This window comes from Pipistrellus kuhlii, unplaced genomic scaffold (assembly GCF_014108245.1).
Source record: "Pipistrellus kuhlii isolate mPipKuh1 unplaced genomic scaffold, mPipKuh1.p scaffold_m20_p_21, whole genome shotgun sequence".
In the NCBI taxonomy this organism is placed as follows: Eukaryota; Metazoa; Chordata; class Mammalia; order Chiroptera; family Vespertilionidae; genus Pipistrellus; species Pipistrellus kuhlii.
Genome location: NW_023425520.1, coordinates 4625528 through 4653210, shown reverse-complemented (window position 1 = coordinate 4653210; position 27683 = coordinate 4625528). Strand labels below are relative to the sequence as shown.

Genomic DNA, 27683 nt, shown 5'->3' with positions numbered 1-27683 from the left:
ACGCGTGACGCACGGCGGCGAGGCCGGCCGGCGGTGTGTCCCGGGGCAGGAGCGCAGCCTCCGGGAAGACGGTCGCGCGTGCCCGCTGCCGCCTCTCCGTTGGCGGCCGTGATGCGCTCCGCTCGCGGCTCCCCGCCCCTGGGACTCCCGGCCGCCGTGTCGGGCGCTGCGGAACGGGTGAGCGGCCTTCGCGGCGCGGACGTTGGGAGGGCGGCCGGCCGGCCGGGGCGGAGACGGTGCGACCGTGCGGTTCGGCGGGGCGACGAGGGCCCCGGACCTTGGGCGACCCCTCTGCCCGCGAGCCTCCGGCTCCTGCGGTCGGTCTTCCCTGGGTCCAAGCCGCCCCCGCAGCCCGGCCACATCCGGGCGCCCGGGCCGTCAGTGCCGGTGACCCGGGGCGGCAGGTGCTGTCCCCCGGCCCCCGGGAAGAGAAGCCGGGCAGGGAGCGGTGGCGCCAGTTGCGGTGACCGCACTGGGTTTTCCTGTTACACGTAGCGGGGGCCGGTCCGGGCACCCCGGGGAGGGACCTGGCCCGGGCACCCGGGGAGGGACCTGGCCGGGAGCAGGGATGCTGCACCGAAGACCCAGCGGCTCTCGCCCGTCACCTTGTCATTATATTGACAGACACGTCCAGCCTAGTTTTTTGCTTTTATTACATTTCATGCTTTAGATTTCCCCTTGAAGTAAAAGATGGAACGAATGGAGCAATAAAGTCTTGATGAGACCAATGTTTCTCAGTCATAGTAATGTGTGGACACCTTTTTTTTTTTTTTTTTTTTTTTTTTTTTAAAGGAACAGATGATTCTCTTATTCTCTAGAGTACGGTGTCCCTGAACCCAATGAGAGGAACACTGGTGCAAAGCAAAAAAAGAGATGCTTTACAATTCAGCAGCTTCCGTGCTAAAAGATAAACGAGGGGTTATTAAAGAGTTCCAAATTGGTGACTCCAATCCCTAGTTTAATTTCACTTTGCCGTTTTGCTTGGGCCCTTCCTTGGATAATGATAGCACCTAATTCTCCAGCCTTGAAAAGACTTAAAAGAATCACAGTCTTTGTGATATATTGGATGTCACCTTTTCTTTGTATCAAGTTTGTTAATTGCTTGACACATTAGCAGAGTTATAAAACAAAATACTGATTTGTATAAGTAGTTTATGTCTGTGTTTAACTTACCATTAATTATCACTTATATTTGTTGCTAATGGGAATGCATGATCTCAATCCTTGTATACAGTCTAGAAAGAAAGAAGGAAAAAAATGTGTGTTTCCTATATATTTAATCAGCATGCTTTTAAAAAAAATGAACCAAGTTTCAGAGTGTGGGAAAACAATAGAAAGTACAACAGTTTAAGTCTTTGCAAAGAAAAATATTGACCTGTGCCTTGAAGGAAGTACGATGTTGAGAGCAGGACATCGTATGAGGAAGTGATATTAAAGGGCCAAGGCAAGCATGAAAACAGCTTGCGTGGGAGAGAGGAGACCCACCTCACTAGGGCAGAAAGAGGTTATCTGTGGCCGAGGCGAGAAAAGGTTGGTGAAATAAGATGGGGTCAGTTGATGAAAAGTTGCTGTCGACCCCATGGGGTCCAGAAAGTTCTAGAGCTGGTTATGTTTTGAAGGTGGTGTTTCACAGAGTTTCTGAAGGCTGGTGTTCACAGTGAAGGTGGAAGGTGAGTGGCCTGCCTAGAGACCTGTGGTGGGTCCTGTGGTCATTTTTGATGTGTGGATTTTTTGAGGCAGAATTGATAGCACACAGATATGTGGGAATCAAAGCTAAGAACCAGGTGATACCTCTGGTCAATGGTGATGCCTCTCTTAGATGTGGAAGGCTTGAAAGGTGGTGTTAATTTGTGTCAAAAGATTGTGACCAGAGGCTCAGACTAAATGGATTTATGATAATAGCCATTGGTGAGCTCAGGATGTGGAACTGAAACTTGAGGAAAGTCAGACTTGCAGATGTGGGAAACGACAGAGGTGGTTCAGAAAAAGTGTGACCAGAAAAAGATCTCTTAAAATGGGGACATTTTAAATTTAAAAATCAATGCTAAAGAAAATGTAGATGCTAATGCAGCTTCATGCATTCTTCTTAAAACAAAGAATGAATCAGGTTCTTTTGATGTCTTTTCCCCACAACTGAGTGCACTGAGTATCCTTCACTTCACCTTCCTTTCACTCTCACAAAAATTCTTCCTTGTAAGCTCTAGTATTCACATCATTCCTTTTTAAGCACCCTTCCTGTCATTCACCTTTGCTTACTCAGAGGTCTAGCTCTTCCAGAGTCTCATTTGTCTATGATTTTGGTTGCATGTGATTTGAGAGTTTACTGATACCTGTTTTATTGCATCTTTCACCACAGGAACCATTTCACTTTGCAGTTAATGAATATGGTTTTCAGTGTGTGTGTTTTGTTTTGTTTTTTCAGTGAGAGAGATGGGTTTCTCTGATGATAAGTCTAACATAATTTAGGCCTTTTGAAAACGTGGCATTTTTATGTAATAATAGAGGCCTGGTGCACAAATTCATAAACCAGTGGGATCCTTCAGCCTGGCCTGTGGGATCGGGCCAAAACAGGCTGTCCGACATCCCCTCAGGGGTCCCAGATTGTGAGAGGGAGCAGGCCAAGCCAAGTGCATGATCAATCAGGGCCAGGGAAGGACACAGTAGATTGGCCAGCCGGAGGGCTCCAGGGCTTGTCTGGCCCATCTCACTTAGTCCCGATCAGCCAGACCCCAGTAGCAAGTTAACCTACCAATCATAGCATCTGCCCCCTGGTGGTCAGTGCATGTTATTTCAAACGGTTTAGCAGCCTTAGCATATCATTAGTATATTATGTTTTGATTGGTTGGATGGCACACCAGTTGACCAGACACTTAGCATATTAGGCTTTTATTACATAGGATTAATAAGACTTTGCCTCCCTAAACTTTAGTGCCAAGATTCTTAGCTGCAAAAACAATAGGAGTTAAGATCAACTTATCATATTGTTGATTGATGGGTAATATTCAGCCATACTTTTTTCCTAAATAAAAGTAATTATTTCAGCAACTTATAAGCTGTTCTATTTTCTGTCTTTAAACACAAGTTTTGTAACATAGAAAAATACCTATTTATCCTCTTAAAAATCCTCACATCTCAAAAATAAGTCCTAAGACAAACACTAGATTAAATAACATTTACTAAATTTGCTATGATCATACTAACAGTGCATTTTCTCTTTTGAAATGTATTCTCTATCCTCCCCCATCTATAGTTGGCCCCTGACTCAGGAAGCGGTTCCTGTTCACCTGCCTTCCTTGAGTTCTTCTCTGAATTCTGTTAGTCCGAATAATTTAACTTTGTCTTTTGTTGTACTCTTGATTATTTCCTGGGTATTAGTATTATCCTGTAACCAGTTTGCAAACTCCTTGAAACTAGAGTCAGGTTGTTATTCCTCAGGACCTTTTAGAGTGCTCATCATTGAATCATTCAAGGCTTTCCTTCCCCCAAGGACCTTGACTTTAGACTTTTAACTAAAGCATTCTTTTTTTTCTTTCTTTCTTTCTTTAGTTCAACTATCACACACAGAAATGTTTAGATCAGAATTCCTGTGTCATGAAGAATTTTTAAACTAGGTTTTCTTGATCTTCCCAGAAGAGGATTTGATGCTGGAAACGGAAGATATCAGTCAAAGGTAGCTTGTTTAAATAGTTCTGTTGTTTCTTCTAATGATAAAATTACTATGTGCCCTTTTTAAAATATAGGCAAGCCTAGGGGAAAAAATAACGATGATCCATTTCTCACTACTCAGAAATATTAACCATTGTTAACATTTTGGTTTCTCTCCTTCCATTTTGCCCTCTCTTATACATGGTGTTTGTTTTCACTGAATATATCATGGACATCTTTTCCATGTCAATAAATATGGATCTGCACCATCACCTTTAATAGCCACATTGTACTCTGTTTCATAAATGGGCCATGTTTAACTTAACCCACCCCTGTAATACACATTAGTTTAGAAACAGTGTTTTGCTATTATGCACAATACTATGATGGGTGCATAGTTTTGCCCTATTGTTTTCTAAGTATGAATTTCTGGATGGGTGAGAGGTTGTACAGAGGGTAAGTGTATTAAAAATGGTCATATCTGTTAACCAGTGTCCCCTTAGAAGGTTAGTGCCTCAGAAGGTTAGTGCCTACTTAGTTCTCCCTAGCTGCATCCATGACTTTTCTCCCTCCTCTTTGTTGGTATCCTTAGAAATACAAATGAAATTACTTTTATCAACCATTTGTATTTCTTAGTTCATTAATTTCCAATTATCCTTTCTCACTTGTCCCCGTATTTCTCTTACGTGTTTATGTTATGAACTTTTTATATGTAAGGGCTATTTACCTTTTGTCATACATGATGTAAATAATTTTCCCAAGCCTTATGTATTTGGGAAGGGATTTTTATTTTTAAACATACAGAAGTCTTAAACTCATGTGTAGATGTGTTTTCTTTCATTTAGGTTTGAGACACTGTTATTGTAGAAAAGCCTTAGCCATTCCAAGATTATGTAGTAATCGTACATTTTAATGGATGTTTAAAATATGAGATGTTTGAGTCATTGAAATTCTAATAAAGGTATATTGTAGTAATTTCACTATAGTCAAATGCTAAAAGGTAGCTACTTTACAAAAACATTAAAATTCCTTTAAACACCTAGGTCAGCAAACTGCGGCTCACAAGCCACATGCGGTTCTTTGGCCCCTTGAGTGTGGCTCTTCCACAAAATACCATGGCCTGTGCGAGTCTATTTTGAAGAAGTGGCGTTAGAATAAGTTTTTAAGTTTAAAAAATTTGGCTCTCAAAAGAAATTTCAATCGTCATACTGTTGATATTTGGCTCTGTTAATTAATGAGTTTGCCAACCACTGACCTAGGTAATTGACATATTTTTCCTTTTTGTGTTAAATTTTAGGTCACAAATATTATTTGTCCTAAGTTTGAGTCTATGGGACAATGTGGACACCATATTAAAACCTGAACTAATTAAAATGATTTTTAACTTTTGTTAGGCCTTATCACTGTGTGTGTGTGTGTCTGTGTGTGTTTTCCCCTCTCCTGCATTAGAAATTTAAGGTCTGGATCCATGTCTTTTTCATCTTTGCATCTCCCATTCCCAGCCATCCGTGGCACAAACAAGGTTGTTGGTCACTTGTGTGATGGGCACTGGTCACTGGAGAAACAGAAGAGTAAGTGGCTGTCCCTGCTGAGAAAGTCAGCCAGCCACAAGTATAATAAATACTGCAGCCCACTACTGTGGTGAGCAAATACTCTGGGGATGAGAGGATTGGGGAAGTCCCCCCAGAGGAATCATGCTTGACTTGTGTCACTAAGATTACAGAGGAAAGCCAACAGGTGGGCCCCAAAAAATCATTCTACAAATGCAGAGGAATGCAGGACCTTGCAGCTTGTGTTTAAGATGGCCGGAGCATAGGGTACATATCTGTCTGTCAGGGGATAAGACTAGAAAGATAGGGGCTAGATTAGTGCTAATGCAGAAGCTACACGCTCAGAATAAAGCCTTTTTAACAGCTTCAGTGCATAGATCATGTACCAGATTATGTGTGGTGGGATTTAAACATACAGTTTATAAAGAACATAGACGTTTCTTGGATTGTGCTATCTTTGTGACTTTTCTTACTTCCTGAAACAGGAGGGTTCTGATTCTGGGAGGACACGTTGTTGCTGTAATAGTGGTTGAAGACTGACTCCCAGAACATTGCCTGACCTCTGACGTGTCAGCATGGGGAGGTGAGTGACGGTGCCTAATCACTGCAGTGGAAGCGCGGGATTTTGGTGCCACAGAAACAGATTGTGACGGGGAGGAGGAAATAAATCCTAAGTGAAAAGTGTTTAAAGTGGTGCTACGCTTCCGTTTTACACCGTTGTTCTTTCAGGGCCCATGGGCATCTGTCACAGAAAGAACGCGATAATGCCAGGTGGGCTCTGCAGGAGTTAATGTAGCTTACCGTAAAGGGTATGTTGTGCTGGAATCTGCAAGGGATTGTATTAAGCACTGTGCCGTGCCAGCACAGCCAAGGGTTCAGCGAGCCTGAGGGAGGGCCATCAAAGGATGAAGAAAAGACAGACAAAAAGAATAAGCTGGGTCTAGGTGGATTTTCTGTGCCTGGCAAAGGCCACAGAGAAAAGATCCAGAGGGCAAGCTGTGCTTTTATTTTATAGTCAGAGGTAAACAAGGTAGTGGTCACCATAGTTACAATTTTTTTTTGAGTTTCACTTGTTTTGGCAGCACTTGCTGCTCCTCCTACAGCCCATTAGCTACTCAGGAAGGATCTAGGGAGCTTCATAAGGTCAAGCTTAATTATGCTAAGAGGGCTGTGTCCTGTAAGCTGGGACTTGTTTGTGGCTTTGCCAGCAGGTCAGTCCGAGGCTTAACCCTATAACCGCTCTCTACAAAGTACAGGATAACTGTCTCTAAGCCTCAAAGGGGATGATAAACTCCATGGACTGGCCCAAGAACCCAAATGCAGACTAGAAACTACAAATGGAAATTTCCATTGGGTTGGTAAGATACCTCACTCTTCTGTGAGTCCATGAAGCACTCTTTAAAGGAGAGAGTGTAGAAATTAACTGGAAAACAATAAAATTTATCCTAAAGTTAACAAGTTTTTTTTAAGCCTACTGAAGCCTCTCATTTCTGACATAAACTGAGAAGTGTTTATTTGCAAAAATGTTTCAGGAATATTTCCAAAAACACAGGACATATATACACCGAGTGGCCAGATTTTTATGATCTCTGAACGTATAATAATCTGTCCACTTAGTGTATGTATGTATATGTGTATGAATTTGTGCATGGGTGGGGTTTGGCAATGGGAGAGGGGACATGGGCAGTTGGCTGGCCTGCCTGCTGGTTGAACCCTTGGTGGAGGGGACAATTTGCATATTAGCCTTTTATTATATAGGATATACACTGAGTGGCCAGATTATGCGTTCAGATATCATAATAATCTGGCCACTTAGTGTAGCTCACTTATTTGCATTGTTATGGGGATGTTGCTAAAGATATTACTTTCTCACTTAATCTTCATGGAGAGATTTGCCTTGGAATTCAGTGTTAGGAAAAATCTTACTCCTTTTAAGATATTTATATGTTTTTAATCTAATGGACAACATTATTGGCCATGAGGATGCTCTGCCACCATTTAAGACCTACCTTATTACCTGCATTCGTATTACTAAATTGTCTTGATTTCATCATCCTTAAGCCTGATTGTGTTTTAGATTTATTTATGTTATTGAACTTATTCCTGTAAGCTGTCTCTAATTTTTTAGAACAAAGCAGGGTTCAGATAATAATCTATATCACATGTGTCAAACACAAGGCCCGCGGGCCAAATCCGTCCCGCCAGGCCTTGCAATGTGGCCCGCACCGCGCTGTCATCACTGCACTCCGCTGCGTTTCCATCACAATGACAGTTTATGACTGTTCAGTAAACCATTCGGCCTGCGATTTAGGCTGGATTTTAGATTTTGGCCCCTTCTCTGATTGAGTTCGACACCCCTAATCTATATAATTCTCTCAAGAAAGGGAGGAAAACACAGAAGTATCCTAACCATCAATATTAATTCTCATTCATATAATTTTATAATACAGTCATGTGCTGCTTAGTGACAAGGATATTATCTGAGAAATGCATCGTTAGGCAATTTCATCACTGTGCAATCACAGAGTGCACTTACACAAGCCTGTATGGTATGGCCTACTATATACCTATCCTGTTGCTCCTAGACTACAAGCTTGTGTGTCACTACAACACAACACACAATTAAATCAGGCACAAGATAAGATGATGCATTCAAGAGATGCAGTAAGCAGGAGATATATGAGGATGTTGTCCACATAACATGAGATACTGTTTTACAGCAAGTTTGTTTTTTTTCATAAGTACTAGGAAGTACTCTCTGAAGTAATGATAAAACATATAGTATGTTAATACATAAACCAGTAACAGTCATTTCTTATCATTATCAAGTATTATGTGCTGTGCACAAATGTATGTGCTTCACTTTTATATGATTGGCAGCACAGTAGGTTTGTTTACACCAGAATCACCACAAAGGTAAGTAATGTGTTCCTGCGCTATGACGTCACTGGTGATGGGACTCAGCTTCATTATCATCTGTGGGACCCCTGTCATATGTGCAGTCCGTCATTGACTGGAACATCTTCATGCAGCACATGACTAATGAGTTATGTAGCAAAGCAGTAATATGGAAAGTGCTGGTATACAGATGCCTATCGGCAGGGAAGTCGGGGCAGCTCACACTGAATGTCTTGTTTCGGATCAGTTTAAGTGAAGGGGTCTTCTTTGGAGCAGAGTGCTTTAAAATCTGTTTTTTTGTTTGTTTGTTTTTTGGAATTTCAGACTTGGCATCTCCTGTCTTTTTCCTGCTTCCTGGCATTTTAGCATCTCTCCAGTGGGATGTCCTCGAATTTTGAATACCAATGTACGCCAAATTGTTGTTATTAGTATTCTGGCTGCTGCTGTTTCACTTTTATACTTTTCTGTTGTCATAATCCGAAATAAATATGGGCGACTATCCAGAGACAAAAAGTTTCAAAGGTAAGAGAAAACAAACCATTTATTTTCTAGATGGGATGCCACACCTTCATTTCATGGCTTCAAGACTTTGGGATTAGGTGGTCTTTAAGGAGCCTGTAGCTATAGGAAACAGATGCTGCACTGATTACAGCTGGCATGAAAAATTCAACTGTCTGAAACTGTTTAATCATTAACCACCAAATCCTCCTCATAAGAGGATTTAATGTAAGCTTCTCCTGTGATATTGTTTAAGCTGATTTTTCAGTTAATATTGATAGTTGGGAAGTAATTTTGCTTTTCAGAACTGGTTTGAACTTCTTTAAAGGAATAATTAGTGTATCTGATTTAGATAATCTTTATCACCATTACTTATTTTCCTTTGCCTGATCATTTGGCAGTTGTAAAAATGTTATATTGCTGTCATTGCACTTAGAAATCACTGACTTGGTGTTTGTTTATTGAGCTTACTCCTTTAGGTTTAAGTATATGTTTCAAAAGTATATGTTTGTTGTTCTAAACTAGGTACTTGGCACGAGTCACTGACATTGAAGCTACAGACACCAATAACCCCAATGTGAACTATGGTATCGTGGTGGACTGTGGTAGCAGTGGGTCTCGAATATTTGTCTATTGCTGGCCCAGGCATAATGGCAATCCTCATGACCTGTTGGATATCAGACAAATGAGGGATAAGAACCGAAAGCCAGTGGTTATGAAAATAAAACCAGGTATGTAAGAGATAAATATCTGACTGATACACAGGTTCTGTCCTTTCATTTTCTGTGAAGTTTCACGTTTTCCTTTTCTCTCATAGCAGGACCCAATTGTTCTCCTTGTTTTACGTTTTCCACTTCCTTTATTTTTTTCTATCCTTGCATAAGGAGACTAACACCTTAATAAAATATACAAACACCATGCCTTTCTTTTGTCTCTGCAGCATTTACCTTATTCATGGTGTCCAGTCAAATGTTTGCTAATTGACATTAATTATGAAGGACTAGAGGCCTGGTGCACAAAATTCATGCATGGCTTCAGGTGTCCCTCAGCCCGGCCTGCACCCTCTCCAATCCTGGACCCCTCAGGGGATGTCCAACTGCCTCTCCAATCCGGGAACTCTGGCTCCTAACTGCTCGCCTGCCTGCCTGCCTGATTGCCCCTAACCCCTCTGCCTGCCTACCTGATCACCCCTAACTGCTCCCCTGCTGGCCTGATCGCCCCTAACCACCTCTGCCTCGCCCTGCATCTGGGACCCAGGATTCCCTCCTCTGGCTCATCACAGGCACCTGAGCCCCGAACTTCCCTCCCTTTGGCTGGCTGCAGGCACCCAAAACCCAGGCCAGCTTCACAGGGCCAGCCACAGCCACTGGGGACTTTGAGGAGGTGGCTTTTCCTGGGCTACAACCGCAGGTGCTCAGGACCATGGAGTGGGCAGGCGGCTTGTCCCTCCCCTGGGCCGCAGGCGCAGGCGCAGCTGCTGGCACCCGGGACCACAGGGTGGGTGGCTTATCCCTCTCCCAGGCTGCAGCCTGGCTGGTCCCCATTCCTCTCTCCACAGTATTGAGTGTCTGAGCAGTTCTGGTGTGATGGCATGAGGGCATGACAAGCATTTGCATATTAGTTCTTTATTATATAGGTTTTTATTTTTCCTGTTGTGTAGTCATTGGTCTCGCTCATGAATGACAAGGCAATTTTAGATAATCATAAAAATCTGTACTTGAAGTAATACATTAGTATATGTTTGTCATTTTAAAAATTGCTGCCCCAATTTAATAAGGATGATTATCTAGATTATTTAATAAGGATGACCATAAAACATAGAAGAGCTGGATTTCATTATGTCCAGTTTTTATTTTCATAAATCTTCACCCGAGGATATTTTTTCCATTATTTTGTGTGTGTGTTTTTTAAGAGAAGGGAGGGGGGTGGGGAGACATTGAGAGATACATTAATTGGTTACCGCCTGCACACACCCCAACTGAGGTCAGGAATCAAACCTGTAACCCAGGTACATGCCCCTTGACCAGGAATAAAACTCAAGAGAGACTCTTCAGTTCATGGGCCAATGCTCTAACCACTGAGGAATACTGGCTAGGAATATGTCCAGTTTTTAAAGATATACAATTTCTAAGTCTGTGAGTTATAGAAAAATTGAGATGTGCCTTCTGTGCCTTCTCGGTTAGATAATTTACATAATAATTCTCAGCCTTTTTTTTGTACCTGTATAATTTACACAGGCAGCGCTCTTCTTCAGTAACACTAGGAATGGAAGGGTCAGGACCTTGAAATAGGCATCTTATGTCTTGATAGTTGATAATCACTGATTTAATACAGTGAACCAAAGACACTAGAGATTCAGTCCTTTAATTTCTTCTTGTCAAATATGTTAGATGGTAAAATATTAAATCCAAACAACCCAAGGAATTCATTTTTTAAACTATATTGAATGTTGATAAAAATAATTATCATAGTCATCTCCTATTTCAAAAGTGAAAAGGAGCTTCAGTTTTGTTTTTAACTTTATTGATTTAAGAGAGAGACAGAGAGACAGACATTGGTATATTGTTTCACTTATTTATGCATTCATTGGTTGCTTCTTATATGTATTCTGACCAGGATTGGATCTGCAGCTGTGGTGTACCCGGATGAGGCTCTAACCAGCTGAGCTACCTGGCCGGGAGGGACCTTCAATTGTAACATAGCAGAATATCTGTCCTCATAAAATGGTTCCTAATTACATAGACTCTAAGGCCCTTTGAGTCCTACTTAATTCTCCATTGAATAATTCAGGCCCCACTTCCTTCTGTAGGCAACCGTCAAACAAGTTATTGTCCTTGATGTTTGGGCATCTGGGCACCAGGATAGTGCTCTGAAAAGTCAAAATCTCTACTTCATTTTTCAGGATAAAGAGAAGGAACTTAATCTGAGTCTCTTGCAAGCATTATTTTGAATCAGGGTACATTTTTGTTAACAAAGATCGTTTTTCTCTCTAAACCTTAGTGGATGACTTTTAATTTTTTCTTTTCTATTTTTCCACTCCTGAAATTTTTTTTTTTAATATATATTTTATTTATTTTTCACAGAGAGGAAGAGAGAGGGATAGAGAGTTAGAAACATCGATGAGAGAGAATCATCGATCAGCTGCCTCTTGCACACCCCCTACTGGGGATGTGCCCGCAACCAAGGTACATGCCCTTGCCCGGAATCGAACCTGGTACCTTTCAGTCTGCAGGCCGACGCTCCATCCACTGAGCCAAACCGGTCCCGGCCCACTCCTGAAATTTTTATATATTCCTAATCTAGAAACATTTTTAGTGTTAAAGTAATATTGATCAAATGAAAAATTCACCAGGATTTTAAAAACAAACTAGATAGCACTTGTTATAGCTTGAAGTGGACAATCAAGAACCTTTTTATAGCTCATCTCTACCTGGAAGCATGGTCTCTCGTGTATAGCATTACAGCAACAGTTATCTGGCTGGGTCCACAAATTCCTACTCTGTGAAATAAGGAATTTTTGAACTTCTGAAATTCCCTTCATCTTTAGTACTGTAGGCTCACTGGCAGGAATATTCACTACTTATGTATTCATTCAGCAAATATTTGCTGAGCACCTACTATTTTCTAGACACTACGTTAGTGCTAAGAATATAAATTTGAACAAGACACAGTTTGTGCCCTTGAGAAATTTCCAGTTGAAATGAGACAAGGATGTTAATAGGTAATTTTGATAAGGTAATGAATGCTTCGACTAGAGGTAAAGGTAAGCCTAGAATGTAAAGAGAGCTCATCTTCAGGGATCTGCTGGTGCAGAATTCAGTAGAGGAAGTAGCTCTGGATGAGGAGGAGTTAGAAGATGAAAAAGAGTGGGAAGTGGGTAGGGAGGGAAAGGGAAGGCTATTCCTGGTGGGGGTTCATCAGCCATAAAGCCAGCATATGGTATAGAAATTTTATTCAGTGTAGTTGAAGCCAAATGGAAGGAATATGGGAAGAGACAGGATGGGTGAGTGGGCAGGGCAGGCTGTGCCATTCTAGAGTTGAACTTTATCTGGAGGGCATTGAGGAGCCCAAAAAGGATTTTAAGCCAGAAAGAGACCCCTTTTTCATAGGGTACGGTCGGGGAATTTCAAGACTGGACAGTAGGATGTATAGGCTGGCTGAGGGGGGTATTCAGAAAAGATGAAGAGAAGTGAAAAAATGTGAGAGGAAACAAGGAGATGCAATGGATGAAACCCAGAATACATGTTGGGATGAGGGAGAGGGATTTTACTTAGGATATCAGGGTGGGCCACTGGATGGCTAGTGATAGTGGTTACTGAGGTGAGTAACAGGCAGTAAGAGCAGGTTTATTGTTCAGATTTGAGTTGTGAGAGGGTTGTGAGCCTTGTTCACCAGGCAGTAAGCACACACTGATCTGCAAATTGGAGAAGAGATCTGATGGTGGTGCTAACCGGGAGAGAGGAAGGTGGGAGCTCGTTTCCCATGGGCAGCAATGAGCTCCTGTGGAATCAACTCTAAGTGTCTATACAGATCTCGGTTAGGTCTGTGATTTTTGATGAGTAAGAATAAGAGAATAAGGGCTAAACGTTTAGTACCATCATTTGAGAAAGGGAAACGGAAAGGTGTTTCCAGAGAGAGAGGAAAAAAATAAGGAAAGAATGCTGTATAGCTTGAATTTCTCTCCAATCAGCCACATTAAAGAAGTATAACTTATTAGCTGAAATATCTGCTTGTTAACAGAGGTGTCCTTTTTCTGTAGGCATTTCAGAATTCGCTACCTCTCCAGAGAAAGTCAGTGATTACATTTCTCCGCTCCTGAACTTTGCTGCAGAGCATGTGCCACGGGCAAAACACAAAGAAACCCCTCTCTACATTCTTTGCACAGCTGGAATGAGGGTCCTTCCTGAAAGGTGAGGGCAGTCCAGGCCTGTGGTGGTTTATTTTCCTCCTCATTTCCCTCCTCTCTCTTTCCCTCTTCTGTTTCCTCCTCATCCATTATCACCACCAAAATGAAGATACACAAATTCCTTTTTTCAAATCTGGAATAATGCCAGAACTATTTCCTAGCTAGAATTCACCAAATATTTTTAATATATTTGTTTATGACTGTAAATAGTAAATTATAAAGTTGTCATTTAAAAAATTTATTTTATATGTTATTAGTTTAAGGATTTGTAGTTTTACTTATATCTAAGAATCACATAATATATACAACTCTTGAAAATTCATTCCTAAAATTAACAATCTTTTCAACGAATTGCTTTGGTTTTAAACTTTATATAGGATATACCAAATCCATAGTGGGGAGGGGTGTTCCTTTTTTAAAAGCAAAAATTCAGTATATCATGTTTAGATATGTACAATTTTGGATTGTCTTACAGCCAGCAGAAAGCCATCCTGGAAGACCTTCTGACTGATATCCCCGTGCATTATGACTTTCTGTTTTCTGACTCTCATGCAGAAGTGATTTCAGGGAAACAGGAAGGTTGGTATATTGGTCTTCACTTTGAAATTTAGGAAACTTGCTTTAAATTTTCCCTTTCCCACTGTGTATACTATATTAAATTACTTCTCATATCTTAAAATTTGGAAAACCATGGCTTTGAAATATTATTAATTTTTAAATGTTTAAATTATTTTCTTACATGGCTGGCCTTTATTATCCAAACATTAAACTATTGCAAAAATAATTTAGTTTATCTTCACCACATGTAGGAAATTAATTTTAAACTCCTTTTGATAGAAAAGTTTTGTGCTCCTTTCCTAAGATACACAGCTTTCTGGAATTATGATCATTATTGAGCTATTGGAGCCTTCTATTGATTTTCTCTCTAGAAAAGAGAAATTACTCTTGACTTTGATACACTGAGAAAATATTAGTTCTGTTTTCAAAGAAATTATTTCTTTGAGAATTAAATGACTCGTCAGTGACATTTGTGTAATATCAATAGCTTATTAGAAATGGAAATTAAAAAAACATTTCTTTCAAAGTCATCTATTATTTTTTAGCATCTCTATGAAAGACACTGTAGAGAATATAGAATTGGGTGAAATACAGACATTGCCATTGTTATGTTTACAAGCAAGAGAGGTACACAGTTAACTGCTATATGAGTTACAGTTTTAGATACCTTAAGGACAGTAAGGGAAAAATATCATGGGAATTTGAAAGAGGGAGACTTTTTATTTCTAGCTAAGGGCATCATGGAGAAAATGGCATTTGAACTAATGAGGTAGTTATAGCATGCCAGAGCATGGAATAGGTAGGGCTCTGAGAGATACATTCCAGGCAGAAGAAATTGTTTGAGTCAACACAGGTTGAAAAAGCTGAACTATAGACAGAGGTACAGATAGGTTTGACTACATTATGGTCCCTTTTGAAGGTGTTAATAATAGAAACATTTGGACAGATCTTGGTGACATCATCGCCATGGCAGCGTGAATCATTCCTTCTTTCTCTCCCATTTGATTAATAATCAGACATTTAAAACAACATACACACACCTCTGCATAGCACATGAGGGCAGCTGAAAGACATCTCATCTGTCCACCAGAAAGTGGGTGAATTGGATCCTAGAGGAGGCTGTGGAGCCAGGCGAGTAGTGGCAGGGCACGTGCAGCAGGCCAGGACCAGCTTTCTGGCAGAGCAGGTGGAGGATGCAGATGGTGAGTGAGGGTCTGTCTGGCTGTGCTGCTGCAGCTGGAGGAACCTGTTGTTGTCTCTGAGAAGACATCGCAACGACTGGGGAAGGGAAAAGGCAAAGGAAAAAAGATTACCCGTGGACATCTGAGACACCCCTCATTCAAGGATACCCGTCTTTGTTCTGTGGACACACCGAAAGCACCAAGTGCTAAGCACACACTTCCTCTAACTCAGTGGTCGGCAAACTGCAGCTCGCGAGCCACATGCGGCTCTTGGCCCCTTGAGTTTTTAGCAAAGGCCAGTTTAGGAGTACCCTAATTAAGTACCCTAATAACAGTGTACCTACCTATATAGTTTAAGTTTAAAATTTTGACTATCAAAAGAAATTTTAATCACTTTACTGTTGATATTTGGCTCTGTTGACTAACGAGTTTTCAGACCACTGCCCTAATTCAGTGGCCACTCTTCTTCAGTCCCCCTCCATCAGTTTTTTTCTTTCTTTCTTTTTTTTTTTTTTTTTTTTTTTTTATGAGCATGCTGCCAACATTCCAAGCTCTGGTAAGAGAAACCAAAAACTTGTGCTATATTGCCACCTTCTGGAAAATAAAAGAAAGCACCCTACTTAGGAACTTGTTAAATTGTTAAAATCAAGATGGTAATGAAAACGGGTAAAGATTGGATGTAGGCAGTGTTGTAAAAGAGAATCAGGTGTTGCAGTGAGTGAAAGTAAGAGGTAAAGGGCCAAAACCGGTTTGGCTCAGCGGTAGAGCGTCGGTCTGCGGACTGAAAGGTCCCAGGTTCGATTTCGGTCAGAGGCATGTACGTTGGTTGCGGGCACATCCCCAGTAGGGGTTGTGCAAGAGGCAGCTGGTCGATGTTTCTCTCTCATCGACGTTTCTAGCTCTCTATTTCTCTCCCTTCCTCTCTGTAAAAAAAATCAATAAAATATATTTAAAAGAAAAAAAAAAGAGGTAAAGGAAACGAAAGAGTCAAAGTTAACTTGTTCTAAAACCTTGCAATTGATAGGTTTAACTTCATAAAGTAAAATAAAAACTCCAGTATTTGAAAACAACCTATAAATTTCTAAGGAAACTTAGCCTCTAGGAGTTATATTTTCAACCTATGTAAGTGATATGAAACTATAAATTTTAAACTAGGGTTTTATTATAAAGCCATTAGAAAAAGATAAAATACATAGCAGAAGTGTGTTATTTCAGATGATGTTTTCAGGGAGTAAAATAAATGAGATGTTTGCACAGACAGTATTGATCAGAGTTATACAAAGTATTTTAAAACTATTCTTATCTTTACTCTGTGTAATGTCTACAGGTGTGTATGCTTGGATCGGCATTAATTTTGTCCTCGGACGATTTGAGCACATTGAAGATGGTAAGTATCATGTTCCCAACTAATGCGTATAACTGGAAACTATGGCTTTTTCTGTGTAGTGTAAAGGATAGAAAGGAGCTAAGTTCGGTGACACAGCTGAGTGAGGGTGGGATGAGAGGAGTTGCTGTTTTCCACAGCTTGATTTTCATGGGGAGAGGAGACTGGGTTTGCCTAGAAATGTTTGAAACGTAGCCTCTTGCGAAGATTGCAGTTCTGGGTGTGTTCTGCTCCAATCGGTGTTTCTCATGCTTCCAGATGACGAGGCCGTTGTGGAGGTTAACGTTCCTGGAAGCGAGAGCAGGGAAGCCTTTCTCCGGAAAAGAACTGCCGGTATTCTCGACATGGGAGGCGTGTCAACCCAGATAGCATACGAAGTCCCCAAAACTGTAAGCTTTGCCTCCTCACAGCAGGTTATTATCTGTACAAATTTCCTTCTTTTGATTTGGTTTCATTTAACATGTCTCCATCCATTTTTGTTTTGTTTTCTGAGTCTGAACACGCCTTTACTGTGCTTGCTGAGGTACCTCTGCTCAACCCAGGAGAAGGAGACAGGAGGAAGCCAAGGCAAACCTCCCTAAGCCGTTTGTGTTTGGTCATTGAAGTCAGCTGGTTTGTTTTCTGAACTTACACGGAGTTTTTCTTTGATATACGGGCCAATCACATGCTTGAATTTTGTTTCTATTTTCTCTTCAGTTCTTTTTCTCATCAGGGATTGAAAAACTTAAAATAACATCAGATAACTTGATATGATTAGGGAAAATACATTTTTTAACAGTTCAGATAGCTTTCGACTTTTACAGAAAGGACTGAGGTTTGTATTCACTGCTGCCACTTTTCTGAACTTGGGTTTGCTGTCTGTTCTCCATCCCTTAGAGCTCTCAGTCGCTGAGAGCAGTTTCCCAAGAGGCTGGTGGCCTCGTGCAGAGAGCAGCAGAAGGGTTTCCAGATATATTCCTGTTGCTACATGTCTTTATCACTCTGTTTCCATTCTGCTGTAAATTAATACCAAAGCCCGGTCCCCTCTACTTTCACCCAGTGTACTGTCAGAGTTAAAAACACTGGTGCTGGACAAGAAGCCTAGGCTGCATCGTCATCCTGTGCTCACTAGTTATGTGACCTTATGCAAGTAACTTAACTTCTCTGAGCTGGTTTCCATCTATGAATGTGAATGCAGGTACCTCTAACTAGAGTTATCATCAGGTTTAAAGGACATAGTGCATGTATCTAACGCATTGCTGGCCACCTAGTGTTCGCCCAAAAATGACATATTTATTAAATTCCTTAGAAGAGTGCTCTGTAAATTCAAATATTACAATCAGTGTTTCCTACTTCCTATCTAGACATGCTTCTAGAAACTTACACTCGGTAAAAAGTCATGTCATTCTCTTCAGAATAGAGTAAAAAATATATAAAAGCAAGCTTGAAAAATACAAATCAGTATTAACAATGTCCTAATGATGAATCATCTAAAGAAATAGTTATCATTTTGGTTTTACTTCTTTTCATTCTTTTTTCTCTTTTTTCATTGTTTTTGTAAATGTGGTTATAATCTTACTGTTTATGCAGTTTTGTGCCCTTTATTTAACAGCGAATACTAAGTATCTTCTTTCATGAACTTGATTAGTATAAGTTATAAACCCTCCTGGGAGTTGTACATTTAGATGATGTCCAGCTTTTTCTGTCCCAGAATTGCAAAGGACATTTGTGTAGAGAGACTTGTCAATGTTTAGGATTACTTCCGAAACATAGGATTCCTTAAATAGATTTACTAGGTTAGCAGAAATGAACTATGTTACTATCTTTTTCAAAAGTTGTAATACCATACATGGGCAATGCATCTGAAATCTCTTAAATCAGAATTGTCATTAGAAGGGACACTTAAAAGGAAATACAGAAGCAGAAATTTTTGCTTCATTTAGATGAGAATATTTTAGATCCTTATTTTTAAAGGAGGTGATTGTTTTTGTATTGCTTAAAATATTAACATTTGTTATCTTTCGTCGTCAGGAAGAAGTAGCTAAGAACTTGCTGGCTGAATTTAACCTTGGATGTGATGTTCACCAGACTGAGCATGTGTACCGAGTCTATGTGGCCACATTTCTTGGGTTTGGTGGCAATGCTGCTCGACAGAGATATGAAGACAAGATATTTGCCAACACGTTTCAAAAGAACAGGTAAAGCACCTTTTTTTTTTAATGTATTTTATTGAGTTTTTTACAGAGAGGAAGGGAGAGGGATAGAGAGCCAGAAACATCGACGAGAGAGAATCATCGATCAGCCGCCTCCTACACACAGCCTACTAGGGATGTGCCTGCAACCAAGGTGCATGCCCTTGACCGGAATCGAACCTGGGACCTTTCAGTCAGCAGGCCAACACTCTATTCACTGAGCCAAACCGGTTTCAGCTAAAGCACCTTTCATTGCTCAGCAGGCATGTTCAAATCCAGGTCTCTCCTCCTAGAAAACATACGAGGCAAAGCAGGAAGACCTCGATCAACAGAAGCCTGTCAGCACTGTTAGCTTTTTATTCCTCTGCCGGCTGAGTGGGAGAGGAAGTGAAAGGATACCAGGGTCCTGCCTTTAGCCTGACATCATTCCACCCGGCTCCAGAGGTGGCTGGGCTGTCCCTCAGACCCACTCCACTGCTGGAGGATAATTTTACTCTTAGCATGTTAGTAGTTCTGAGCCCTGGGTAATGCTTCCAGATTGCACAGCCCTTGGGAAGCTCAGCACCAGCCCCATGGCAGCTTCCCTGGAGCCTGCAGGAAGTGTGATAAAGTTGTCACTGGTGATAAAATTGAATTATGTGATATTCTGACAACCAGCCTGTGCACTTATTTAGTGGATAAGACCATAGTGAAGGAAGTTATGCAAGAGAAAGAAATGATCTAGGAGTCCAAGTTAGTGGTTTTAAACACATCAGTGAAACTTTTTAAAACAAGTTTCTGAAGAATTCTGATATATAGAATATGTAAAATAAATAAAAGCAACATTATAGGTTTACATTTATTTTAAAAGTTTATATAACTATTTCTTTGAAAGTAGTCCATAAAAACAGAAAAGCCATTGGATGGATAAAAATACCTGAAATGGGAGGTCAAGTAAAATATCCTATTAATTACTATTTTGTTTTCTTCTTTTTTTTTTTTAAATATATTTTATTGATTTTTGTACAGAGAGGAAGGGAGAGAGATAGTCAGAAACATCAATGAGAGAGAGTCATCGATCAGCTGCCTCTTGCACACCCCCACCTGGGGATATGCCCGCAACCAAGGTACATGCCCTTGACCGGAATCGCACCCGGGACTTTTCAATCCCCAAGCCGACGCTCTATCCACTGAGCCAAACCTGTTTCGGCTGTTTTCTTCTTTTTAATGAAACAATTTTGAGGGGGAAATTCTTATTCATAGAGATAAATGATAGTGTATTTCCTTGATCAGTTTAATCTTAAACCTGTGGAGGCCTGAACTTTAAGGAAGACCAAGAAGTCAGAGCCATTTGATACCAAATTTTTCAGAAATTCATATTTGTGACTAGAAAAGGACAAAAAAACTTGTTCTTTGCTCCAGACGTTAATTAAATAGTGTTATCAAGAGATTGGTAGTCCCATTGTTTCTTTTTTAAGGTAGCATATTTTATAGCACATCTTAGTATAATTATTTTTTACAAACGTCTTAAAATAGAAATATTTCGTAAGTGGCATTTGAATCAGAACTTTGGAAAAATACCTTCTTCTGCAATCCTAATGTTTACTATTGGTTTAATGTCAACAAACTTGTATAATGGACATTTGAGTGGTACCTTTAATTTAGATGAAGGGCAAGCAACTAAAACAGCATGAAGTATACATTTGACTAATCTTAGACTTTTATAATAATTATAAATGGTAGTCAACACTTTTTATATATGTTATGAATTTGAGCCTTGAAATATTTATCTCCTTGCCATTAGTAGTGATGATTGATTTTTTAATTAGTAGCAAAGACCTTAATGTATTACATTCAAGTGCATTTTGAGTTCTGATCTTGGGAATAAACAACTTGTCAGTTGAGTAAACACTTGATTACTGTCACTGACTGAATACTGAATCAGGCACTCTCCTGGTAGCTAGACACCCTGTAGTCCCTGTGATTTCCTGGTATCAGACACTAACATAACTCCAGTGTTGGAAGCTCTTCCCTGTTTCTCAGATGCCTCACAGTGAGTACACGTAGCAGGAGGACAGATCGTGATACCTGGGAATTTCATTGACAAGTTAGGAAGCATAGTGCAGTTTGGTGAGCAAAGTTAAGATTTTTCTGTGGAGCTTCCCAGAGCCTGTAACACAATAGAAATGCTCTTATATGCAACACTTTAGGTCAGTAGTTGATTAATTTTTTAAAAATCAGTTAAAACAATTATAAAAATAGAATCAAACCTCAAGCATTTTGCTTTAGCATACGTGTATATTTGCCAACCTTTTGCCCTGGACTCAAGTGTTGTGCACTGCCCTCCCTCAGCTCGATATCATTTTGACTTTCTTTAAAGAATACCAGGAACTAAAAGACATTTTTGAAGACTTTGATACCAAATCTGTCTAGATATTTTCTCCTTTTTCTAAATTATTCTTAAATCTTGCTAACACCTAATTTGACAGCAGTTTTCTAACAACTTGCCTTTATCATATTTTTCTAAGACATCTAACCTAGTTTTCACAGGATACATTTTCACTTGTTACCTTTTTTCAGTTATATTTCATCTTTATATAATAAAAAGTCACAAGTGCTAGTGCAGAAATGGGGCTGTGAACATAGGAGTGGGCGGAGCTTATGGACCATAAGCACTCGGGTGGGGACTCCAGGCTGTGCAGAAAATGGAAGGCATTGGGTCACATGACCAGGTAGTTGTTTCACTGGACTCTGTGAAGGTGTCTGCCATACAGAAGCGTGTCTTGTCTCATAAGGTGGGGCTCAGCTGTGTCTTCCCCTCACCTAATGATCCTGGAACCCTCTATGTTCCACAGAACACATTTTGAGAGGCACTGGCCCTGAGCCACTTTCTTCAGAACACAGTTTTCTGTCCGCCTCATGATAAAGTTTTTCTTTGTTCCATAGGCTCCTGGGGAAGCAGACTGGTCTAGCTCCTGACACTCCATACCTGGACCCCTGTTTACCCCTAGACATTAAAGATGAAATCCAGCAAAATGGGCAGACCATGTACCTGCGGGGAACGGGAGACTTCGACCTGTGCCGAGAGACTCTCCAGCCTTTCATGAACAAAACAAACGAGACACAGACTTCCCTCAATGGGGTCTACCAGCCCCCCATCCACTTCCAGAACAGCGAGTTCTATGGCTTTTCTGAATTCTACTATTGCACTGAAGACGTGTTACGAATGGGAGGAGACTACAATGCGGTTGCGTTTACTAAAGCTGCAAAGGTAACCTTCAGGGAAAGCATTTTCTGTGTGCTTTGAGAGACTGGTGTAGACAGTGGCAGGTCACGTCCTCCTTTACAATTGGAGGCCCAGGCCCAGGTCGAGAGAAGGGAAAGGTGGGGGATGTCATTGGGAATTGGGTGAGAGAAATAGTCACAGCAGGAGCAACACTCACATCTGCCCCCACTCTATGAACTAGTTTGCTCTCAGTGGCTCCCAGATTACAGCCCTTCACACTGGTGTATCATAGTGGAATTATTATATCATCTGACAGGACTCCATGCAGCCTTCCTACTTCCATTCTCTTGTTATCCCTTTCTTTCTAACAGTTCCTTTAGCTCTTTCATGGGTTCCCCCTTCACGCCCTTAAATCTTGCTGACCCCAAACATGCACTCTTGACTTTCTGACCCTCAAGTTCTTGGGTGGTCTCATCCATGCTCATGATTTGCTGTTGTCTCTCAAGAATAGGCTGCAGTCCTGACCCCCACCTCGTGCCTGCTAGATGTCACGACCCCAAATACATCTACCATTTTTTCCCAACCCAACCCCTGTTATGGTCTCAGCTAATGGCATCACTAACCATCCATTCTCTTCCCAGAAAACCCAGGACTTGTAGACTCCCCTGTCACTTGTTCATCCCTCGCTGAACACCCCTGTATAATCAAGCATGTTACTTGGTGTCATAGATATTTCTCAGAGCCCACGCTGCATTCTGTTCTACTATCGTCCTCATCCCAGACTGTCAGTCACCTGCACTATTGCGGGAGCCTCCCAGTTGGCCTTCTTGCATCTGGTCTTCATCATTCATCTTCCAGCCACTCCCAGAGTGTTCTGTTAAAACACAGTGCCTCACTTGCCCTGTTAAAGCCCACAGCAGCTTCCTTTCCTTCCAGGATACATTTCAGATCCCTTAGCATATCATCCCCACCCTGTAGAGTCATCTCCCCACCGAGCTCTTTAAACTCTGATCGCAGCAGACAGCTGTTGGTTTCCCTCACGAGTGCTACTTCCCGTTTCATCTTCATCAAGGTGGTTCCTGTGCCTGAGATGCCTGTCCTTACCCTCTCACTGCAGGCTGAGTGCTGTTCTCCATGTGCCCTGTTGCAAGTTGCTCAGCTTCTCTGAGTCTCAGTTTCTTCGTCCTTCAAATTAGAATAGTAGCCTTGTTGAGGAGTCACTTTAAGATTTACATCTAGGAAAGGTACTTACACAGTGCTCTATACATGGAAGCTATTAATATGATTACAGCTAGCTCCAGAGAAAGGTGGCACCTCTTTCCCTTCTCTGGAAGATGCAGTCCTTTTGTAAGCATTTTTGTGTTCCCAGAATCTCGTGGGAGAGACTGTCTCTTTAACAGTAACTTTGGCAGAATTTTAAGACCAGGAACAAGCACTCTGCTAATCAGTAGTGTTACTGCGTGTCTGTGTCCTTAGTCGTCTTGGTATACACATATAAGTGAGGCTTCTGTTCTAATTGGAAGGATATGCTTATTATGAATAAGAATTTGATAAACTTTTTTTAATGAAACAAATTTTGAATAAACCTTTACTGATGATTGATTTTGGGTAAAATTTCTTTCAGGATTATTGTGCAACAAAGTGGTCGATCTTACGAGAGCGCTTTGACCGAGGACTGTATGCCTCTCACGCGGACCTCCACAGGCTAAAGTAAGTCATGGACGGCCAAGCCCAGAGCGTGTTTAGAAACAGCACATTCAACTGGGCCCCTAGCTCGCTGCACCCGACCCAGCCATCTGTCTATCTTTGTCAAGCACTGTTTCTCCTCTTCTGGCCTGGCCTTTCAGTCATGATGACACTACTTGTGCCCAAACATATATTGCTCCAGATGTATTTTTGCTCACTTTTGCTGCACTTGGCACCTGGATTCTCCTCTTCGGCCTTGGCTGTTGAAGTCCTGCCCAGACACCAGTCAGAGTGGGCATTGTCCCTTTTGAGTCTCCCTTTCAGCTAGACTCCCTTCTTCCCTCTGGGTTTCCAGAGCACTCATTATGTCTCTCTAGTGGTGTTTACCATTTCTGCTTTGTTAATAGTTATTTGTTGCTTTAAAAACATCTTTTCATTATAAGTTGTTTAAGTACATTGACTATCTTATTACTTGTTATTATCTATACTATATACCGTATTTTCCAGTGTATAAGACGCCCCCTAATTTTACAGTTAAAACATAGGTTTAGGCCTATATTCACTGTATAAGACTACCCCCCACTTCAAAGAAAAGACTTACTTTGCCGTCAAGATCTGCAGGTAATTTTTGTGCAATTTTGGTCTTTTGCCCCCGATTTTCGGTTGACTTTTTTTTTTTGTTTCAAAGGTCATCTTATACGCCGGAAAATACGGTATATAAAAGGCTAAGCAGCCAGCCGACTGGCCAATAGGTGTGACACTCACTGACCACCAAGGGGCAGACGCTCAACGCAGTTGCTGCAGAGCTGCAATGACTTGGCAGTGGTGGTTCTCTCTCGGGTGATGCACCGCAGACCCAGAGAGGAGGGAGCCTATTTCTCCATGCAGTTTCACCTTTGGCTGTGGCTTAATGTTGTTACTGGGGTACTGTCGGCCCCAAACCTGGTTTACTGCACACTTGCTTTTGCGTTCCATAACCTGTAGGACAGCAACTTTGCAGAGTGCCCTCTCGCACTCTGGGACCTCTCGGAGGATGTTGGAGAGCCATTTTTGGCGATCCCCTCAGGCTATGCCAAGGGACCTTATCTGCTGGGGGGACCCTGCTCACTCCGTAGACGCCCTTCGAGCCATGTTGCTGCCCCAGGTGCAGCTGGCTGGGAAGGGACCATAGGAGGTTGGCTCCAGGGCATGTCTGGCCCATCTCACCCAGTCCTGCCCCCCTGGCCAACTTCAATTAATTTCCTTTCAATGTGCACAAATCTGTGCACCGGGCCACTAGTCTAATAACTTGCTTAGCCCACTGCTTTGCAAAAAATAAGCCTCTGATAAATAGTTAGAATCATAGAATAACAGGGAAAAGGACCTTCCTCTTTTCATTTTATAATAAAGAAAATGAGGCCTAAGAAGTTGGAACTTGCTCAGCATTTATTTAATGAATAAGATCTGGAATGCCAAAGGAAAAATTGCATCACCCAATGTACTGAATTCTCCTGAGCCATGTTTCATAAGCTGGTTGATTTGCCAGATAAACTGTTTTGTGTTGTGGGACAGGTACATAGACTACGTCAATCACCTTGAAATGCAAGCGACTGGTGTGGCTGCACAGAGCACTGGCCTCGTGAAGCCATCAGCCATGTTGGTCCCACGGGGGAAGACTGTCTGTGTACAGTTTATTTTGACAAGTGAGTCAGTCCCACTTCTGTGTGTGCTTGGTGTTGGCAGGTACCAGTGCTTCAAGTCTGCCTGGATGTTCGAGGTGTTTCACAGGGGCTTCTCCTTTCCTGTCAACTATAAAACCCTAAAGACAGCCTTGCAGGTTTATGACAAGGAGGTGCAGTGGACCCTTGGAGCAATCCTCTACAGGACCCGCTTTTTACCCTTAAGGTATGGATGCTTTTTCATACGCAAGATGCTTTTCTCTTTTGCAATCATTATGGCAGCTGTGGTTTGTGAATGTCTGGGTACTCTTGTTAGCACTGACCGGGGGCAGAATTGCAGACTGTTGAGTTTGACTTTGCTCCACTTCACCCCCAGTCCTTCCCTTGCTCCTCTCCATCCCTTCATGTGCAGCACAGGGTTTGATTATTCTCAAGTGTCAGCTCCCCAACCCCTGCACAGAGGGTCAGATCTAGGTTCTTAACATTTATGGCCTTGAGCCCTTCTCAAAATAATGTTTTTAGTGTATAACATTAATATGTAGGTTACAGAGGAAACCATTGTGTTGAAATATATTTATCAAGATATTATAGAAAATAAGTTTATAATATAGTAATCTGTGTTCTTTATAAAAAATATAAAATTATGAGGTCTGACAACAGAAATGGTACCTTCTGTAATTTCAGTGTAGTGACCTAGGGTCGTATTTTAAGGCATCTGCAGAGCACCACAGTGTGAACTAGAGACCTGTGAGTTTCACCAGGAACAAATCACAGGTCCTGCTGCTATTACAGTAGTTTGCTGGCTACTTCCTGTCCAGTGGACACTACATTAGTTGGAGGTGGGTAAAGAAAGATGTGTGCTTTTCCCATACAGGCTCACAGACAGACTCTCTCAGTAGACCTTACAGATCCCTGGTTCACTGATAAATGAGGTCTTAGCTTTCTCAGTTCCCCCACCCTCCCCCTTCATTTCTTTGAGCATCTGCAGGCAATACTTGATGCGGGGCCAACTGCAGAAGTTGTGAGTAGTGGGTATTACTGATCAGAAATATGGTTTGACTCCACATTGCCTTCCACGTACAGTGAAACCCTCACAGTTCTAAATGTCTCTGATTTTTATTATAACCAAATTATGATGAGTACACTTTTCACATGTATCTCATTAATACTTGCAAGTGCCCTCTATTAGGCCATATTATCTTACATTTTAGAGGTAAGGAAATTGAGTCTCAAGGTTAGTTTGTGTCTGCAGAGCTGTCTTGACTGTGCCCCTCTAAGCCACGTCCTGTGCACTGTTAGTCACATTACTGCCCGATTAGTCCTCGGTGACCTCTCACGGTTGATGGTTTTTGTTTCCGTGTGGGCAGAGATATCCAGCAGGAGGCCTTCCGGGCCAGTCACGCTCACTGGCGGGGCTTCTCCTTCGTCTACAACCACTACCTGTTCTCCGGCTGCTTCCTGGTGGTCCTGCTCTCCATCCTCCTCTACCTGCTGCGGCTCCGGCGCATCCACAGGCGGACGCGCAGTGGGGCCGCCGCCGCCCTCTGGCTGGAGGAGGGCCTTCCGGCCCAGAAGATTGCGGGAACCTTATGAACCTTATGAACCTTATGAACCTTATGAACCTTATGAACGGGAACAGGAGTTGGAGGCCCAGGAAGACCTTCTAAAGGAAAAGCCATTTTTGCCTCAGGGTTTCGTCTCAATTCTTGTTTTATTTTTCCCTTCCCTTTTTGGTCCTTGAAACAAAAACAAAATCCATTGTGTGTAAACTGCTGTCCTAGAAGATTGCATTTACCCTGTTTTGTACACAGCTTTAAATTGAGGAGTAGGGAAAAGGGAAAGTCACTTCGTATAGGACATCTGCCAAAAATTACGGAGATTTTTGGTTTTTCTTTAAGGTATGTTTAATTTTAAACAGATGCACTTTGATAGTGGAGGGAAATGGCAAAGGTGTTTTCTATGGTGAAGATGGGACTGAAGAGTGAGACTTGCAGAACCCAAGACCTACCGAGTGAAATTAAAATGCTTTTCCCTCTGTCCTGAAAGCTCTAACCTAAAGAGGATGCTGTTTAGTTTTTATTTATTGTTTAGGTCTGTCACTGTGTTTTCTTTGCAGGTTCAAAAAGTCAAAACCTAAAATAGAGAAATATAATATCCAAAATGGAGAAAACTAGTTACCAAGAGGTAACTATTTTTAAAATTGGTAGTGAAGAGACCTGAAAAATGTGAAGTAATTACTAAGAATATTGTGTGTATGTGTGTTTGTGTGTGCAAAATTCTAAGGAAAGTGAATGAGGAATACTGTGTTCTTTTAGAAACACTCTAAAATTTACTGTTTTATTT

The 27683-nt window shown here is 41.5% G+C and overlaps 1 protein-coding gene and 1 long non-coding RNA gene across 6 annotated transcripts; both read left to right on the top strand.

The window, feature by feature from the left end:
• ENTPD4 (ectonucleoside triphosphate diphosphohydrolase 4) lies at nt 1-27398 on the top strand. Of its 5 annotated transcripts, XM_036449909.2 has the most exons (17): nt 1-177; nt 3547-3670; nt 5681-5778; nt 5925-6042; nt 6448-6549; nt 8418-8615; nt 9117-9322; nt 13351-13501; nt 13973-14076; nt 16564-16623; nt 16879-17033; nt 18631-18797; nt 21717-22041; nt 23621-23706; nt 25405-25566; nt 26708-26920; nt 26957-27398. In XM_036449909.2, exons 5-17 carry the CDS (start codon nt 6533-6535, stop codon nt 26958-26960), a joined length of 1848 nt encoding a protein of 615 aa, XP_036305802.1. In that variant the 5' UTR covers nt 1-177; nt 3547-3670; nt 5681-5778; nt 5925-6042; nt 6448-6532; the 3' UTR covers nt 26961-27398. The 5 variants fall into 5 exon arrangements, with proteins under 5 accessions (XP_036305802.1, XP_036305803.1, XP_036305807.1 ...); XM_036449910.2 differs by lacking the exons at nt 5925-6042; nt 6448-6549 and adding an exon at nt 7781-7859 and having other exon boundaries at nt 26708-26922; nt 26959-27398; XM_036449906.2 differs by lacking the exon at nt 3547-3670 and having other exon boundaries at nt 3-177; nt 26708-26922; nt 26959-27398.
• Nucleotides 15754-16275, top strand: LOC123652884. Its single transcript, XR_006742435.1, has 2 exons — nt 15754-15967; nt 16206-16275. It is a non-coding gene; the product is annotated as an uncharacterized LOC123652884 (long non-coding RNA).
• Nucleotides 27399-27683: the final 285 nt, after the last annotated feature.

Bases quoted from the DNA above. Each gene is read 5' to 3' on its own strand.
- ENTPD4 (XM_036449906.2), top strand. The intron at 13,502-13,972 runs GTGAGGGCAGTC...ATTGTCTTACAG, and splicing joins ATGAGGGTCCTTCCTGAAAG to CCAGCAGAAAGCCATCCTGG. The intron at 17,034-18,630 runs GTTATTATCTGT...TTTCGTCGTCAG, and splicing joins GCTTTGCCTCCTCACAGCAG to GAAGAAGTAGCTAAGAACTT.